Below are 19,778 nucleotides of genomic sequence, written 5' to 3'. Positions count from 1 at the left end.
CCACTGTACAATGAGTGGATCTTTTTAGAGAAGTATTCACGACTCCAAGATCTCTTTCTTGAGTGGTAACAGCTTTTTTAGACCCCATCATTTTGTATGTACAGTTGGGTTAGGTTTTCCAATAAGCATTACTTTGAATTTATCAACATTGAATTTCATCTGCTATTTTGTTGCCCAGTCACCCAGTTTTGTGACATCCCTTTGTAACATCTGCTTTGGACTTAACGATCTTGAGTAATTTTGTATCATCTTCAAATTTTGCCACCTCACTGTTTATCCCATCTTTGAGATCACTTATGAATACATTGAACAGTACTGGTCTCAGTACAGATCCCAGTGGGACAACGCTATTTACTTCTCTCCATTCTGGAAACTGACCATTTATTCCTACCCTTCGTTTCCTACCTTTTAACCAGTTACTGATCCATGAGAGAACCTTCCCTCTTATCCCTTGACTGTTTACTTTGCTTAAGAGCCTTTGGTGAGGAACCTTGTCTAAAGACTTCCTGAAAATCCAAGTACACTGTATCCACTGGATCACCCTTATCCACGTGTTTGTTGATGCCCAAAAGATTTCTAATAGATTGGTGAGGCATGATTTTTCTTTACAAAAGCCGTATTTACTCTTCCCCAACATAATGTTTTCTATCTGATAATTATGTTCTCAGCATCTGAGGAATGCTGAGCAATACTGATTTTAGGGTCACTAACAGATGACATTAGTTTCCTTTGAAAATGTGAAATTTGCCAATATTTTATCATGCAACTCTCGGCAAAGGAAGGTGTGCAGGACAAAAAGCAGTCTCATCCCTGTGATCCACCACTATTGCTTGGAGCTGCTTTATAAAGAGCTCAGTAGGAATTCATTTGTGGACGCGAATACAAATATGTATCTGCAACAGCTCGATTCCTTCTATGAAATGGAAGACCTAGAGTGTCAGAGAGTGTTTTCCATAGTAAACCCAGGTACTGCTGTTTAGAGTAAGCTGGAGTGGGCTACGGTGCACATGAGTTGAGGGGAAGAGAGGGTTTTTAAAATCATTCAGCTCTTGTCTTCTCTTCAGCTAGATGTTTATTTTTAAAGGAGTAATTTTCCTACTGACATTTCTTGTTTCCCTTGTGACATTAGGTGTTTGTGAAATGGGCAACTGTTTCGTGGTTGAAAACAAAATCTTGAACTCATGTTTCAGTAAAATGGAGCCTACGTGTATAGTCTCTTACTGATTTGGGATCTCATGTGCATCTCTCATTTTGTATGTGCTGTTTACTTCTACCCCCATCTTCCAAGTCAGTCTAAAGGAGAACATGTTCTTATTCTCTCTCGCTCAAACACTGCTCCTCCCCTTTTCTTCTTTTAACTGTCAGAGGTCCTGTGTCTTTTGCAGCCATTCCTCTAGTCACAGCTTTCATAGTTGTTCAGTGACACTAGTTCAGAAGACAGAAGGATCTTTAGAGAGCTAGCCAGGGTGCAAAAGGAATCAAGCTTGGGTTCCAAATTTCTGTCACCAGATTTCTGAACTGACCCAATCTTACCTGGAATGTGTTTAGAAACATACTGTAGTCAGCTAGGGGCCATATTTCAACTTCAGCACCATGTTGGAAAGGAGAGAGAAAGATGCGACCCACCTGAGACTATACACTTCCCCATCACTGCTTCTGGACCCAGAACCGTGCATGGGACATTAAGCCCCATACAACCCAACCCTGCTCTCGACCATGTAGGCTCAGGAAAGGAAATAAAACTCCAGTGTGTAGGCAGCCAGAAACACACTAGCAAGAGCTGCTACCAAAGCAGTTTCAGTAGGAACCTTTGGATACGGATTATGTCAGACCGCTTTCTATAGACTTTATTCTGAAAAGATTTCCCTGCCAACAATAGGCTGCTGCTTCCAACCTCTTCCCACTCACTCCCTCACAGTCTCTTCAGTTCAGCCTCACTCCAACTGCCCTTCATGCTCCTCTCTATCCATCCCACCTATCCCCCATACCTCTTCCCCCACCATTCTTTTTCCCTATGTTTTTCCTTTTCGCTAATCCCTTCGTGCCTTTCGTCACCCACCCATGCCCTATAATACACAGATATAAACATACATGTAAGATTACATAAAAAATACTAAAGTAAAAGAGTGTTAAGATTTCAAAGTTAAACACTCAAAAATTAGGAAGTGCCAAAATTTAGTTATCCGTGCAACCTTAATTTGCCTCCCAGCAACCTTGGGAAGCATCACAGTGCAATATTCTACTTAAAAAAAAAAAAAGCCCTGAAAAAAACCTAATTCCATCACATGATTCATCAGCAGGGTTGGAACCTTTAGATCCACTGCACAGACCTTTGTCCCTTGACCTAACAGAGTAACTCAGAGCAGTTGTAGACTATTATCGTTTATTTGGACCAGCACAGGAGGAGAGCACTTTGCCAGTGGGTTTCACAGATATTTGCTGGTAGCAGAGGAATGGTGGGACAGAGGAATCTTGGGTTCCCTACCAGACTGTTGAGGGAAGCATGGTTTAGGAGCAACCAAACCATCTGTCCCAGCCTTCCCCTGTCCCCTTTTGTCTGTGTTTCCTACAATATTCCCTCTTTCCCACCCCCACCACACACACACACACACAAAGCCTGTCCCCTTCTGTCTCCGTTCCCACTGCTCCTAACACTTTTTTTCGCTCCATTGATCCATATGGCTATTTTTTTTATTGGGGAAGAGGGGTGATACCAGTCAGTTGGGTGTTTTGGGGGAACTAGGGCACAGTATCTAGCCTGTCTGACTGATGAAAGACACACACCACCACCCTCAGTGTCTGCTTGAACCAAAACCGATCCGAGAAAAGGCTTGTAGAAAGCAGTGAAGGGCGTTGGTAGACACACCTAGACCCCTCCTCACAAGGGTGAGGAGATTAAGACATCTCTATTAGCATACAGAATGAAGAACAGAGACAACTCCCTTCACCTCATCTGCATGAAAGATGGGACAGGGAGACATCTCCATTTGCATTCAGAATGGTGAACAGAACTGCACTGAACTCTGGGACCAGAAAAGCAGGGAAGCATTATATCATGGGGGATCTCTGCTCCAGATGTTAATGAACCTATGTCTGCACACACCCAGCTCAGCAATTATCAAACCAATTCTACTAATAAATCCTTGATTGATACCCAAAATACTGAAGCAGCCTAGCTGCACTGTGGGCTCCCTGGAAGAACACCACCCATGGCCAAGAGTGATTAGCTCCTATTGTCTAGCCTAAAGAAAACCCAAGAGTCATCAGTTTACCTATAAACAAATCTAGTGTTCTCCATTGTATTTTCTCTACAAAAATCCCTACTCACCCACCAGTCAGTGCTCTGATGCATGAACCCAAACACAGCATCCGTTCCACTGGGACTCCAATCTCCTCACTGATCGTGCTGGGGGTTCTGCCTGTCTCCTGCACTCAGGACCCTGAGCTACCACCATCACCTGACCAGTTCATGCTTCAGGGAGTGGTGAGATCCTTTTCTTTCATAGAATCATAGAATATCAGGGTTGGAAGGGACCTCAGGAGGTCATCTAGTCCAACCCCCTGCTCAAAGCAGGGCCAGTCCCCAATTTCTGCCCCAGATCCCTAAGTGACCCCCTCAAGGACCGAACTCACAACCCTGGGTTTAGCAGGCCAATGCTCAAACCATTGAGCTATCCCTCCCCCCTTGATCTCTTGCTCTCTCTCTGTTTTCCTTTCTACCTCAGGTATTAACCTTTAATAATATATGTTATGTTGGTTTAGCTCTCCTTGTGTAGTTATCCCTATTATTCAATAAATAACTTTTATGGTTAAGCTGGTTGCTTCTCTCTCTCTGAACTTTACTCTTTTGTGGTTTTAGCTTCCCTCATTTACTCTGCAGCAATGCTTCTTTTACCTAAGCTAAAGATTCCTATAGCACCCAAAAATACTGTGGGGTTTGCTCATCAAGTGGGTTACTACTAGTACAATTGTGATGTGAAAGTGGGGATAGGGACATGTTAAACCTGTGGCATATAAAGGGGGGGCAGCTGAAAGTGCTGTTTGACCCAGCCTATTGAGACCAGGGGCACATAAGGGTGACAGCTTGACAGTGCTGCTTGACCCAGCCCATTGAGTACAGGGACATATAGGGGGGTTGGCTTGAGAGTGCTGATTGACCTGGTCTGCTCAGACTTGCTCTGTTAATGTGTGTGTGTGTTCATCTGGTTCTAGGGCTGGAGGAGCCCAGTCCTGATGAACCTAGGTCCTGCAGTATAGCTCCATTGGGAGGGGACTTGCAGAAGGAAAGAGTGGAGCTCCATATGAACACACAAGTGACATAAGCAGTACATTAATGGAATTACAGACACCCTCTTCCCCCAGAAGAGTAACCCTAATAAATGAGCATATGCCAAAGTAAGGGGTACATCTGGTAACAGAGGGAGAGCACCAAAAGGGTTTTTCCCCCCTCATGGCAAAACACTGAGGGGCTGGCCCTGGCTTCTATCCACCCCCACAGCCAGTTTTCACCACCCCAACTCTGTTCTTCACCACTCAGCATCTGAGTTAGGGTACTCCCTTCTCCTCAATACTAGCTGGGTGCCAGTAGGACAGTGGTTCCCAAACTGTGGGGTACACCCCCCCCCAAAGTGGCACAGAGGAACATCCAGGGTGGGGGATTGAGGTGGACCTGGGCCAGCTCCCCAGGAGGTGGGGAGGGAGTGCCACCCAGCCCTGCTCTGGCCCTAGGCTCAGTCCCAGCCACGGCTCCCCTCCTGGTCTTGGCTCCCAGCTGTGGCCCTGGCTTAGGGTTGCCAGGTGTCTGGTTTTCGACCAGAAGGGACAGGGCAGTGACCGGTCAACATTGCTGACCAGTCACTAAAAGCCCAGTTACCCACAGTAACTGGCCTCCGCCATCAGGGGAGGGAGCGGGAAGAGCTGCAGGAGCCTGGAGACGGCAAGATCTCTTGCCGGAGATCTACCAGCAGCACCCCCTCCCCCACCCCTCCCCCAGAGCACAGCTCCCTCTCCCTGACCAGACTCATTCCCCCACCTGGCTGCGGGGGTGAGGGGACGCAGACCGGGGATGGGGAAAGACACCATTGAAAAAAATTTGGGGACCATGGTAGAAGGAGATGAACTGAGAGCACAGGAGAGACGCACCTCAGCTCTCAGTTTTTATATCTGGTGCCACAACAGCCCCTGGTGGCTAGGAGCAGCAATTGCAGGTAAAGTCCTCAGCCTAGGCCTGGAGCACGTTCAGTGTGGATGGAATTTAAATTGTCAGTCTCCATCTCTCTACTGAGCATGTACAAATGGCAATTTTCAGAGGCTTACAACTCAGCGAAAGGTGGGTGGATTTTCATGGGAACAGCAACAGGCACATCCCTGACACTAGGGTCATGCCCTGCCAAATATGAAATCACTGCTAAAAGCATGGAGGTGCTAGAGCTTCTTGAAAAAATAGGAGAATGTAAGATTTTTTTTCTTTTCTTTTCTTTTTTTTTAACGCTTGCAAAACAATGTACTTTTCCCTAATCTGATTCTTGGAAGCACCTTCATTGCTATTGCTGAAACTTTCCAAAGAAATTTATCTTGGGGCTGACAGCTAGCATGGAAAATGTCAGGCCAAACAGTTAGTCTGGTAAAGTTATACACAACCAAAAACAGTGTCTTAGGCAACCTTAACTGTAGAGTGTGCGCCTCCAGCTCTGCCTATAATAAAATGTGAAAAACAACCTCCTCTCCCATCTCCCCTCCCCCCAAAAAAATATTTTTATAAAATTAATAGAATTCACATGACATTTGCAAGCCATTACAATTCACTCTGATTGTATATTGTCTCTTTCCCCAGTTATGGATCTGTCTTGTCTTAGACTGACTGTAAGCTCTTCATCACATGGACAGCCTCTTATTCTAAGTTTGTTCCTAGGACAATGGGGACCAAATCCTGTTAGGGAATTTAGCTGTGACATAAGGCATTTACCTGTATTCACACAACTTGGCACAGAACCACAACTCAAGCTTAGCATCATTAATACTGATAAGAGTTTAAATAATTTTAATTAGTAATTAAGAGGGTAACTAAACATCTCTGTATGTTTGGTTTTCTTGAAATCTTATAAAGCATTTTAAAGTACTGTGTGTGGTATGTGCCAGGCATCATTAGCCATTATAATTCAGCCTCCATGCATTAAAGTGTTATAATCAAGGGGTTTCTTAATTACTTTATGATATTTTTGTTTACTCAAGGTCTACAAGCTTAGCTGCTTATACTGTTCTTATTGTAGAGCAGATCCTTTCAGGATAAGATCGTACTACAGGAATAACACAGGTAAGTATATTAAATTCTGGCACCATCTGCTTCCAGTGATTTCACTATCAGCTGTTGTATTTCCATTACAATCTGAGCAATATTGTGTAATGACTACAGTAAGCAGCAGTCACCTCCAAGCAGATGTGTGAGCATGTTTTAAACCTATTTGCAACAGGTGCCCACAAAACACAAAATGTGGCTATAAGAAGTTACAGACTCGCAACCATCCACATCAAAATGTTAGAAGGATGTGGCTTCAAAGGCAGGTATCACTGGGTACAAATTAAAAATATACCGTATATACTCGTTCATAAGCCGAATATTTTTGGTAAAAAAGTGAAGCATCAAAGAGCGGGGGTCAGCTTATAAATGGGTCTACACCAAAATCTGATGATTTTAAATTCTATGAAATCACTGAATTGAATATCTCATACATTGTTGTTTTGTTTACCTGGAGCATCTGCAGGCATGGAGCCCCTCAGTTCCCTGTGGCTGCGGTTTGCTGTTCCCAGCCAATGGGAGCTGCGAGAAATAGCACCATTTCCCGCAGCTCCCATTGGCTGGGAATGGCAAACTGCAGCCACTGGGAGCTGAGGGGCTCCATGCCTGCGAATGCTCCAGATTAACAAAATGTCCTTACCCACCAGCGGCTTACCCTAACGGGCCGGGAGCCGAAGCTTGCCAACCCGTGAAATATAGGGTCGGCTTATGAAAGGGTCATACAGTTTCTACCATTTTTACTTATCCATCTTGGAGGGGTCAGCTTATAAACAAACTGGCTTATGATCGAGTATATATGGTATATGTGGTTTGGTACCTACAGAGTCTCAAGTTATCTTGTTAAGTAGAAGAGTGGGGACAGTTTAGCAGAAAGATGGGATCAATCACCTTAAAAATGAGAATATATAGCTGGCTTGAATAACTCTCTCTACACATCAGTTTAAGGAAATCCTGCCTTGACTAGCTGTCATTTAGATTCCAGGTACTCAGAAACATTCTGCAGAGTGAAATCTACACAAGGCAGAAATGGGTTGCTGTTAAATAGCCTAAAACAGAGAATAGAAGAAATATTAAACCCCTTTCCTTTAGAAGGGGTTTTTCACTTAATTTATACCATACCATTTGTCAAGAAATTTGATAGACTTTCCCATTAAATTTGTAATCACAGAAACTTCATTTCCTGATGTGAATTATTCAGGCAAAATGCAGTAGCCGTACTGCAGTAGCTTCTAATCTTCCTACCGAGAGCCATTGGGGCTCCAAGTAATGGGACAAACCGCAGGGATACTCACCAAATGCAATCAGCACCAGTGTGTAAGTAGTCAATGTATGGAAGGTGATTTTGGTCTCGAGACCAGCATGAGGTAGAAAAGACCATGCCAATACTTAGCCAAGGAATTGTCACTCCTAAAATACAGGAATTAAAAATAAACTTTAATGGATTAGAATGTCAATTAAAAATAAATAAAAGACAGTTTTGGAGCGCATTTCAGCTGAAAAGCCTGGTTCTCCATTGAGTTGACTCAGGAGTTTTAAATGAAATGGTCACTAACATTACAGTAACTGTGGTTCTTTGAGATATGTTGTCCATATAGAGTCTACTCTTGGTGCACATGCATCCAATGCACTTGAGTCTGAATTATCCTGGCCAGCAGTGTTTGTTGGGGCCATGCCTGCACCCTGAATGTCTTTGTGCCTCCCACCAAGGTCAGCCCTACCCACCCCTCAGTTCCTTCATCAATACAGGATCCAGATATTATCAGACTTTGTAGTAGCAGGAAACAAGGACAGGTTGTGAAATTATATATGGAGAACATCTCAAAGAAGCAGTTACTATAAGTAAGCCAACCGCTTTTCCATATATATTGCACTGTTGATAACTCACAAAAAGTGATCTAGATCCGTGGAGATGGGTGCTGCAGTCTACCTAAAAAATGAGTGTATGATAGCCAAAGTTCTCACTTCCATGATAGATTAATGCTGGGTAAATGTACACACTGAACTCCCAAACAGCTGCCCTACAAACGTCTAGGATGGGAATGTTTCTCAAAGAAGCAACTGAGGTTGCTTGCACTCTACTTGAGTGACCTGTGACCTTCCTTGATAGAGCTATATTTACCAGTCTATAGAAGTTTGTATCAAAGTCTTTGTTTGAAATAGCTTGTCCTTTAATCCTCTCTCCACAGATTATGAAAAATCAAGGGAATACCCTAAATGGCTTAGTTCTGTCTATAGAGAATTAAAACTCCCTTCGGACATCTAGAGTGTGGAGCTTCGCCTCACTTTATTTCAATACGTTTCAGAGTGGTAGCCATGTTAGTCTGTATCAGCAAAAATAACGATTAGTCCTTGTGGCACCTTAGAGACTAACAAATTTATTTGGGCATAAGCTTTCATGGGCTGGAACCCACTTCATCAGATGCATGGAGTGAAAATACAGGAGCAGGTACACTTAGTAAAGCAACCTCCATCCTTTCATGTATTAATACCTGCTCCTGTATTTTCACTCCATGCATCTGATGAAGTGGGTTCCAGCCCATGAAAGCTTATGCCCAAATAAATTTGTTAGTCTCTATGGTGCCACGAGGATTCCTCGTTATTTTTGCTTTATTTTAATGTATTTTGGAGAGAGAAAAATAGAGGCAGGAGAATAACGTGATTTAAATGAAAGGCAGATAGATATGGGGGCCCTGACATCAATGCCTGTATCTCCCCCTCTCTTCTGGCTGATGTTATCACTACCAGGAAGGCTGGTTTTATGGAAAGATGAAAAAGAACTTGTGTTGAAAGGTCCAAGAGGTGGGCCTATTAACCCTCTGAGAACAATTAGATCCCAAGAAGGGGGGGTTCTCTAACTTTCATAAGAATCTGGCCACTGTGGGGTGTGAGAATGTAGAAGCCACTTGCAATGGACAGTGGAGAGCTGAGATGGTTGCTAGATGACCCCTTAACAAGTTCACAGATAGTCCAGAGTTCTTTAAATTCAGGAGATAAATTCCAGTCTGTCTAGAATCTTTGCTTGAGATGGTGATAACTGGTGGTGGTATGACCAGATCATGAATCTCTTCAATTTAGCAGCATAAGTATGTCTGCTAGAGTCTTTTCTGCTGTGGACAGGGACACTTTGTACTGCAGATGAGCAGCTTATTTCTACTGAAGTCAGTCAGCCAGTATTTATGCTGTGAAGTGTAGGGAATATGGGATGATGGACTTGGCTGTGCCTCCATATTATGACCTCTGGTTGGAGAGCTATGTGTATTGATGGTTGAATGGAGAGATTCTTCAGGCCTGATACCAGAACTGTCTTGGTCATGCTGGAGCTACCATGATCATTATGGCAGAGTCCCATCTGAGCTTCCTGAAAGCACTGGGGATGAACAGAATTGGAGGGTAAGCGCATAGGAGACCTGATGACCGTGAAATTAGAGATGCATCAGGCAATGACCCCTGACTTAGTCACCGTCCAAACCAGAAATTTTGACATTTCCTTTTTGCTCTTTTGGCAAAGAGGTGTATGCTGGAATGACGACAACATAAGACCTCTCTCTCAAGTGTAACCTATCAACCTGTAACGGGTGTCTGAAAACTGCTCACTAAGGTGATCTGCCAGCACATTCTGTATTCCTGGGAGAGGAACAGCCTTCAGAGTAATTTCATGATGGATACAAAAGTTCCAAACATGTACACCCTCTTAACATGAAGGAGACAGCCTTATGCCCCAATGCTTGTTTACATAAAATGGCTATTAACTCCAGGACATTTGTGTGGAGACTTGCTTCCTGAGGAGTCCATGTGGCTTGTGTTTGTGATCATCTAAATGGGCTTTCCATGCAAAAGTAAAGGAATCTGTCACCAATGTTTTTGATGGTAGTGAAGGGGAGAATGGTTGTCCCATTGCAGACTTTGAAGGGCCCCTTCCACCAATTTAATGACAGGACTTCTGGTGGAACATGTATTAGGATGGACAGGTAATGTTAGCTTAGCTGATACATAATACAGATCTCAAACACCCTTGCATGCAACAGAAGTCTGGCAGGCTGAATTACAAAGTTGCAAGGGCCATGTGTCCCAGCAGTCAAAAAAGTTCTCACTGATATCCTGTGGTAAACATGAAGGTCGACAGGTAGGTCTAATATGACTTGGACTCTCTGGTGGTAGACAAGCCATCACCATTAGGGAGACCAGCATGACTGCAATAAATTCTAATTTTTGTGTTGGAGTCCGTATTGACTTCTTTTTGTTTACTTTTAGGCCTAGAGAGGCGAACAGTTGCAGAGTCTGTTAAATGAAGTCTATTACTTGCTGGCGCACCTTCTCATGAATGAGCTAGTCATCAAAATATGGGAAACTTGGACTACCTGTCTCCTGAGGTAAGTGGCCACCACCAGCAACCATTTTATGAATACCCTTCATGCTGTTGGTAGGCTGAATGGTGATGACCTTTGCTACTAGTGGCAATTGCCCACGTGAAACCTGAGATATCTTCTGTGGGCAGGTGGGATAGCTATATGAAAGTAAGCGTCCGGGAAGTCGAGAGCTATGTACCGGTTATTCTGATCTAAGCATGGAATTACGGAGGCCAGAGTCACCATCCTGAACTTGAGCTTGCAGATGAAGGTGTTCAACTGTCTGAGGTTCAGAATGGGTTGCCCACTGCCTTTCTTTTTGGGAATCAGACAATAATGAGAGTAAAATCCCTTTCCCTTGTGTTCTTGATGAATTTCTTCCATTGCTCCAAGACTGAGAAGTGACTGCACCTTCTGATATAGCACGCTTTCAATGAGAGGGGTCCCTGAATAGGGATGAGAAAGGCGGATTGGGGAGGGTCTGGAACTGGATGGAATAACATTTCAGTTTGCAAGACCCCAGCGGTCGATTTTGCTGGTGCTCCAGGACCCATTCATGAAATAAATTATTCCCAAATGAAGGGGATATAATTGGAAGAGCCAAAGGGGTTTGCTTTAGATCAAGAAGTCAAATCTTCTGCCTTTATGTCGACTGAGGTTGATCAGCAGAGAGGGTGATGTGGATCCTGATGACTTCCTTCTGGGAAATTTCAGACATTTCCTAGGTGTTTCCAGGCTGCCTGTATTAAGGGTAAAAGGATTGCCTCTATCATGGTTAGCATTAAAATCTCAGTGTGGCATACGAGGCCTTTAGGTCTCATCTGTTTTCACACTAACAAGTTCAAATTCCTCAAAGAGGAGATCCTCAACTGTTATTTGAGCTTCTTTAAGGATCCCTGAATTGTGGCGCCAGGAGAATCTCCTCATAGCAATTGAGGTGGCTATAATCTAGAGCAGCAGTTCTCAACCAGGGGTCCACGAGCCCTTTCAGGGGGGGCTGCGGAGCTCCACCACGGAAACCCAGTGCCCCCCATGGGGCTGAAGAGGGAAGCAGCACAGGGCTGAAACCCCGAGCTCCTCCATCCTCCTGAAGCCAGGAGCGGCAGGGCTGAAGCCCCGCTGCCATGGACAGAAATTTTGAGCCGATGGGCGGAGTTGAGGGGCACAAGAGTGTTGTCCCCCAAGCTGCAGTGCCTGAACCAGAGTGGGGTAGTCCTGGGGGCAGCTCCACCCTCCCAGCCCCCAACCTCCTCCTCTCCCTCATGCCCCACCCTCTGGCCAGATCCGAGGCAGGAAGACAGAGCCAGGCAATGAGGGGCAACTGCTCCTCTGACTGATGGTGCCATGGAGTGGGCAGCCACGGCATTTCCCCATCTGCTGCTGGTGCCTGGGGTTGCGTCTGCTCCTCAGCTCCCAGCCTCCTTTGACTGCTCATGCAGCCAGTCAGAGCTGCCCAGGCAGCTCCGGACCCAGCAGATCCCTCGGGCAGTAGCTACCGGCACACAGCCCCGAACAGGTGAGTGGCCTGATAAGGTGAGTCAGGGGGCTGGAGCTGGCACTCCCTCCCTGGACCCTGCTGGGCAGAGATGGCCCAAGCCCTGCCTGCCCTTCCCCACCATCCCCCAAATAGAAGTCAAACTACGCCTATGCCCCAGGGTCCCACCTCTGGTCCGGATGGCCCCCTGCTGGGCCCCAGAGTTTTTCTAGCATGTTGAGGGGGGCCTCAGAAAGAAAAAGGTTCAGAACCCCTGCTCTAGAGGCTGTATCTGCAGCATGCAGGGCTGCCTGTAGGGATATACATGCCATGAGCTGACTCTCAACTATGATAATACGTGGTCTTGGGGAAACTTGTCTATAAATTTGGTCATAGAATCCCAACAAGGCTTTGGGGGGATGATGATGATGATGATTCTCATTTGGAGGCTAAATGTTGAAGAATTCTTTTCTTCAAATACATCTAATTTTTTGGGTTACTGGTCATTGGTGTTGATTTTTGCTGATTCCCGAGACCTTTTGTAACCGCTAATGAACCCGATGTAGGATTTGTCAAAAATTGTTCAAGTCCCTGGACGGGAACTTAGTAGCAATGGTCTGCTCTCTTCAGTGTTGGTCGTGGAATGTCTTGTAGACATCTGGGGTGGAAGCTAATCACTCAGTAACTTCCACCTCATCCAGTGATGCTGAGGATATATGGACTAGGGCAGGATGGTCTTCTGTCTGGGTCTCCTCATCTGAGCCTTGACCAGTCTGTTCTGCAGGTAGTGGAGCAGTTGGTCTAGTTGTAATGCCCCATGTTGACGCAGGCCTTTTAGCATGATACATTTCCCTTGGAGCCCTATAAGGCCAACAGTGCTGGTAGGCAAAAGTGGCAGATAATCAAGGGATAGGGTATCAAAGAATAATATCCCTTCTTGAACTTCTGTGTCTGTGGTAATAGGAAGCAACCCATGACATTCTCTCAGGTGTGAACTATCTGAATACCTAGAAAAGGAACAACCTCGTGAAACCTCCCCTAGTGGTTTCAGACTAGGAAAATGCAGCATATTCCTCCAGAACAGGAGCTGTACCAATTGGTGTGCTGGAAGCCCCCATGGAACGTGCTTTGGCTGGTACTGTAGATGTATGCAGTACCAGTGTCAGGACAGCTGTTGGTTCTTGGAGGAGGCACCTTCCCCACCACTAGTAGTGGGGAATTTGGTGTCAAGGAGACCAACACGTCTTTAGATGCTGTATTGGATTTTGGTAGTGCATATGTTAGCACTGAAGTCAAATTAAGTAGACTGCATTGGAACCAGGAGCCTTGATGCTGAGGAGTCAGAACCAGGCATTTATGCAGTACGACAAAAGACAGTCCTGGGGCATGAAGACTTGTGCCTGAATGGGTGCCAGTGGGACCGTTTGGGGGCCTGTGTCACCCTTGACCTCTGAGACTAGAAACAATTTGTGGCTCTTAATGTGAAGGACCTGGTGAGGAGCAATCTCTATCTCTTTTCTTTATGAACCTTGTGGTCTTTCTTCCATCACCTGACATTTTACCAGACAAGGAGAAATAACCTTTAGAAACAGGAACTTCAGCCCCATGAGTAGCTGATGACTGCTCAGAGGTTTCCGCCCTGAGCATCCTGGAGCCTGAGAAGGAACACAGATTTCTCCAAAAGAAATGTCTTTATTAAGCAAGACTCCCTAGCTCTCTGGGTTCTCTTTGAAAAGGATCTACAGATGGCACATCTCTCTGTAATGTGCCCCTTACCAGACACAATATTCATCTGGTGTGCCCATCAATTAGGGGCATGACAGCCTTGCACAAAGGGCAGCTTTTGAAGGCTGGATTGTTCAGTCATAGTGTATGTCTACACTGCAGTCCGAGGGGTGACTGCAGCACACATAGGCATACCCTTAAATCTAGGCCACTAAAAATAACAGTGGAGATGTGGCAACATGAGCTGTACAAGCCCACAGGGGACCATACTTGGATTGCTAGCTCATGCTGCAGCCCATGTCGCCATACCTTCACTGCTATTTTTAGCTGTGCTAGCAAGAGTAAAGCTAGCATGGGCATGCCACCCCTGCTGCAATAACACCTCTCGGTGCAGTGTAGCCAGACCCAGAGAGAGTGATCCCCCTACCCTCCCAGGCAAGCAGAAACCAGTTTCCTTACAAAAAGGGAAGAAAAGAAATGAGATCAAATACTAACACTAAAGCTAATCATTAACTATTTACATAGTTCACAGTGGAGCAAAGAGACTTGGACACTAAGTTCCAATTCATAGCCAAAGGAGGTAAGAAGGAAGCAAGAGGCAGCTGGGGCTGTCCTACTCTTTACATCCTCCATCAGAAGCACGACCTCAACAGACACTGCTGGCCAAGAGAATCCAGACTTGAGTACTGGGCACATGTGCACCAAGAGTGGAATATATATGGACAATGCATCTTGAAGAAAAATTTTCTGTCTCTACCAGAGCAGAGTGAATAATTCACAAAGAATAATAGATTAAACAAATTTAGACTCTTTCAGGTCATAAAATATCTACCAGGCTATAGCAATGGCCTTGAATTTATTAGTTACTCAAATATCTTTTTTAATTTTCTACTTTATGGATTGATCATCAATACCCAAAATTCAAGGTTAGTTTTGATAGGTCAAATAAGTCACTTGAAACTGTATTTGTTCTCTGACTGTGATAGTACTCCAACACGGATATTTGTATATGTGATTGTGAATTCTGCTTTCAGTGCACTTTTTTTTAAACCACTAAAACTTGAATGAAGTCCTAATGAATATTCACAGTAAATTTTGTCATTATTTTACCCAGCACTGCGTTCTAGATTCTATAAATACGGAAGCAATATCTCAATCATTCATCACTCTGAGGCAAAACGTTGACACAGATGTACAAGTAATAACTAAAAGGGACATTACAAGGAGAAGTAAGTGCCCACGGGTATATCACCCCAACTGTTCATCAATTCTAAACGTACAGATCGCTTTTTATGCCTTGAAACACAAAATACTCCAAGGCAATGTCCATCCATATGGGTTAGAAAACAAATCAGCACCTGTCTAGATCTAGGAAAAGTGCCCATTTCAAAGAACAGATTGAGGATAAATTGGAAATCATGTCCCCACCCAATATGCTTATAAATACTGCAACAAGTGGAGGCTTTTTGGGTATCCCTGTGGAGAACTGGGACACATTTGCATTGTTTTTTATAGATATCATATGACCCTCAGTTTATCTGGGTGACACTATCCTGCCTGAAGGCCAGGAGTTAAATCAAAGGCAGTTGTAAAGGGGAAAACAACCAGGAAGCAAAACAATGGCAAAGAGACGGCTCTGAAGCGCGGAATCTATCAATTGCAGAATACCCCTTGTCTGGCTCCCTCCTGGCTGGAATGGGTTGCTCTTCCCAAGGCGAAAAGATTGGAACCCTAGGGAGTCCTAAATCTCAGAGACCCTAGAAAAGGGATGGGAGAAGGGGATTGCTGAGCCAAGAGAGGTTGCTCTTCAAGATATGTCGGGGAAAGCTGACAGACTGATTGAGGCACAGAGACGGGGAACATGCTGCAGCAGGGCAGTGTGCTTCTCCCTGCTACAGAGGGAATTAGCTGGGCTGAGAGGTACCTACACAAGCAGCCAAGGAAAGTTTAAGGCATAAGTGTAGGCCTTTTATTGTTTTACTCTCTGCTCTACATGCTTTGTACCTTTGAGGAATGAATAAATAATACTTTGTTTTGCAGGCGCCGTTTCTGTGTCACTGGAAACATATGCTGTGACAGGCTCCCCAAGTGAAACTCTCACATGTCAAAACCAAATTGGGCCTGTGTCATTAACATGGTTAGAAACCAAGGGGCTGCAGCCCACAAAGCCAATCTAAGAGTGGTTGGGCTGCATGATTCCACCCAGAGTGAGGTGCAGAAAGCCAGGCTTACCATGTAAGGTGGGCACTCGAGAGAGACAGAATGGGGTCTAAGGCACAGTTCGCCCAGTAGCCATGACAATGCCAATCATTAAAATGTACAATACCACTTGCACCTCTGTAATTTTAAACAGTGGGTACACACGTGGCCTTCTCCAGTAAAAATTGCACAGAACAAAAAGCAAAACAGAATTGATTCTGCCCACTCCAGATACTGCCAAAATTGTTGACTCCTAATACCACACAGAACGCTGGGGGGGGATCTACTTACCAGGCACAGCACCAAGGTGTCGCAGGATGGATCCTGTATTATTAGGAAGGACTGTAAGGTTCCACCCATGCCTGTTGAATGAAGTGATACACACATTATTATGCGTCCGCATTAAAAACAAACTGGTCTTAAAGTTGCTCCTCATCTCAAACATTTGTAGTCATTGTTTTGACCTATAGTCTTATATGGATTCTGTGCTGAATAGAATAACTGTAGCATAAGAGGCAAAATACCATACAAATCCAGATTATTTATCTAACTTTACCTTGAGAATGGTTCAGATTTTCCAACAGGAAAGCCGCTCCCATGTGTGTTGGTATCCACTTTCCCACAGTGCACTGCTACATGGCAATCCTTCTGTTCCACTAACCTCCAGTACTCTTGCTATAGCAGAAGAAGGCAGTAGTAAATTTTTAGTCCAACGGACAGTGAGAAAATTCCTTTAAATGTTCACCAATTAACAGAAGGTTACAGTCCACTGATACACTCAGTGTTGCTCCAACAAAACATCTCCTCTTAGAGACAGATATACAGAACTTTAAAAATAACAATGAATTAAGACTTAACATCCCTTTTGAAGACTGTTTATTTCCATTTTACAGATGGGGAAAACTGAGACACAGAGCGCTTAAGTGACTTGTGCAAACTCACACAGGAAGACTTTCGCAGAGACAAGAACAGAACTCCAATCCCCTGACTCCCATGCTGGTGCTTCAACCACAAAACCAACCAACCCTCCTGCCTGTCTTTAACTTGTCAGTACCTTTATTGAAGATATTAAGTAATGTCAAAAGGAAGAGCAGAGACAACATCTTCATTCTCTTCCTGCATCAGACACCTTCAAGCAGTCTACTGTGCCACTTTGTGATTTAACTTTGCAGAGCCATCCCTAAATCCTCCATAGGGAAAGATTTCCCATCCCTAAGTGCTCTCTTGCCCCTCACCTCTATTTCAGCTACCGAAGGCTCCTTGCTGAAGCACATGTTCATGATGTTTCTTGCCGTCCGGTAAAAGGTTGTTAAAGAAACAGACCTACCCTGTGAATCAAGAGAGCACGATTAAAAGTGAAAATAAAAATGGTACCTTCGCCCCCCACCTCCAGTGTTATTTACTGTGCAAACCTTACCTTCCTCAGCCCAAGACCAGGAGAGGGGAAGGGACAGAATGTTCTCTAAGAATAGGTACAACAGAGTCCATTGATCTAATATACATTTCTTCCTGAAGCAAGTATCTCAAATGCCATTAAAAGCAGTAGGGAACTCCAGCTTTTATCATGGCGAGCAGCAGCTGATACAGCAAGTGAGCCTATGCAGATGTCATTTTAAAACTTCCACCAAGTCAGTTTCCATTTTTAAGGTCTCTCTTTTTAGGAAAAGTGTTTTAACCTCATTTAACCTATTTTTCTGTGCAAACAGATGCTGTTCATGATAGAACATGCACTACATGGAGAACAGGAGGACACAAAAAGGATGACTCGGAGCTAAGTTATACTTTATATTCAGTAATTGCATGTACAACAACAAGGCAGCAAGGCATGGTTCAACAACAATATTATGAAGACCAGGGATTGGTATGGAGGGGCAGGGGGTTTACAAAAGCAAAATAATAAAATGTGTGTTGCTTCCTTCCTCCACTACTTTGTCTGCATGATGTCCTTTAGATTGTAAGCTGGTTGGGACAAGGAACTGTCTTATTTTTGTTCTATACAACACTTAGCAAACTTCTGAATATTCTTTTACATGTATATTATTCTTATATATTAGATGCTCACACACACATATAATAATAAACACATTTTCAATCTAAGAGAGATCCATAGGAAGACATAGCACCAGCCCTTTGTATATCTGCAACCAGGTTGCCAAAGATCTCAGTAAAATACGGTGGTCAAGTTCTCAGTGTATGATCCAAAGTTTGAAATTTGGAAATGTGTAAAATAAGCCTTAAAAGTGTTTTTATGTTAGTATTATCTGAGACCAAGTTAAGGCTTACAAGAAAAGAGACTGTGTGGAGACAGGAAACATGCCCCCCCCTTTAAGGCTTGGGGACATTGGAACCTGCCTATACCCTCTGGTGAAAATGCAGCCTCTATTTAGGTTTCAAGTTCTTCCATCACTCTAAACTAAGAAAATAACCTTGAAAGCTAAGGGATGTGAAGGATGACAGCACCCTGCCACCAAACCTTGCAATATTTTGGTCTAGCCAATGTGATATGTACTGATTGTACTAGGCCAGGCTATGTACAAGAGAAATGTTAAAAAGGAAGTTAAAAAGGAATTCCTGCTTTACAAACATGAAGTCTATCCCTTGTCCCCATATCTACCTCTCTCTTTCCTCTGACACCAAATTACCTTCCCTCACATTTGCCAACCCTCTTCCTCTCAAAAAATAAAGGAAAACTTAAGAACCAACTCCACACCCCCTCCGGATCTAAACTTCTGGTAAATGAACATTTAATTAGTTGGATTATTTTGTTTTTATTTTTTTAAATGGTGAAACATGATCTGCTAAATTGCTAAGACTGTATTTCTGCTTACTTTGAGCAAGAACTCTACCCAAGAGTAAACCAGGGACAATTACACAGCAGTTTGTTGTTGTTTTCTTTTTCCTATAAGAGACTAAGTCTGTTGCTAAAACATCAATGGTCCTAACATTTTGTTTTTGTTTGGTTTTAAACTGAATGCAGGGCAATTAGCTGCTACAAGAAGTCTGTAAAATGCCCAGGGCCCCAGACTCTCATAAATCTCTAAGTTGGATGGTCTGTGATACAATGAGCAATTTCCTTCATCTTTTACTGCCCTTGTGAATCTTTTATGGAGGCAGGCTTTGAAAACAAATCCTCAAATCGCTCTGCTCCTACAGTCTTCAAACTTGTACATATACTTCCCTGATGACAAGCTGCTAACGAATGCTCTATAGAAGCTTTTTAGGTTTAAGAAGATTTGCCTGCCACTTTGTCATACAAAAGAGAATAGGATTCAGGACTGATCCTCCAAAATTAACTATGTCCTCCAAATTCTGAGATGGCGGCTGCCCTATCATAGGGAAGAAACCTACATACAATAGTGGACAGAATTATTAAAAAGATTGAAGTTCTTGATTTTCTCAATCAAAAAATTTCATATCCTCCACCTCGGCCCAAAAGTCACAAAATATATAAAGGCTGATGAGCTTTCTACATGAAAAATATGACAATATTTTCTTGAGGATCATTAAGAGAAAATATTTTAAGGCTTTGCACTCTAAAATGGAGCTGGCTGAAAATAGACTCACAATACAAAATTATTACTGAAGTGCAAAACACCTTTTGAGGCCCCTGAGAAGATCTGAACAGTTGATACTAAGGATCCTCTAGGAACTTAGAAGTATTAAGCAAAATCTTTGAAGCAGTAAAGAGCCTTAACAGAAGAATAGCTGAATGGCAAAATTATATTGTGATACTTCATTC

General features: G+C 43.8%; 1 protein-coding gene and 1 long non-coding RNA gene across 5 annotated transcripts in view; one reads left to right on the top strand and one right to left on the bottom strand.

Moving 5' to 3' along the window:
- The window catches only part of JARID2 (jumonji and AT-rich interaction domain containing 2), a 307,495-nt gene that overhangs the window by 19,991 nt on the left and 267,726 nt on the right, over window positions 1-19,778 (bottom strand). For all 4 annotated transcript variants that reach the window (XM_073331951.2, XM_073331952.2, XM_073331950.2 and 1 more), the window contains 4 exons: window positions 17,275-17,367; window positions 16,596-16,714; window positions 16,331-16,401; window positions 7,588-7,702 (listed from right to left, as the gene is read on the bottom strand). In XM_073331951.2, the coding sequence (XP_073188052.1) occupies window positions 7,588-7,702; window positions 16,331-16,401; window positions 16,596-16,714; window positions 17,275-17,367 (398 nt within the window). The remainder of the gene's footprint in view (window positions 1-7,587; window positions 7,703-16,330; window positions 16,402-16,595; window positions 16,715-17,274; window positions 17,368-19,778) is intronic.
- LOC140906968 (uncharacterized) lies at window positions 9,744-18,350 on the top strand. The gene is made up of 3 exons (XR_012157320.1): window positions 9,744-10,665; window positions 14,955-15,069; window positions 16,933-18,350. It is a non-coding gene; the product is annotated as an uncharacterized LOC140906968 (long non-coding RNA).

Source organism: Lepidochelys kempii, chromosome 2, assembly GCF_965140285.1.
Source record: "Lepidochelys kempii isolate rLepKem1 chromosome 2, rLepKem1.hap1, whole genome shotgun sequence".
NCBI classification, from domain to species: Eukaryota; Metazoa; Chordata; order Testudines; family Cheloniidae; genus Lepidochelys; species Lepidochelys kempii.
This window is presented reverse-complemented; position numbering and strand designations above follow the sequence as displayed.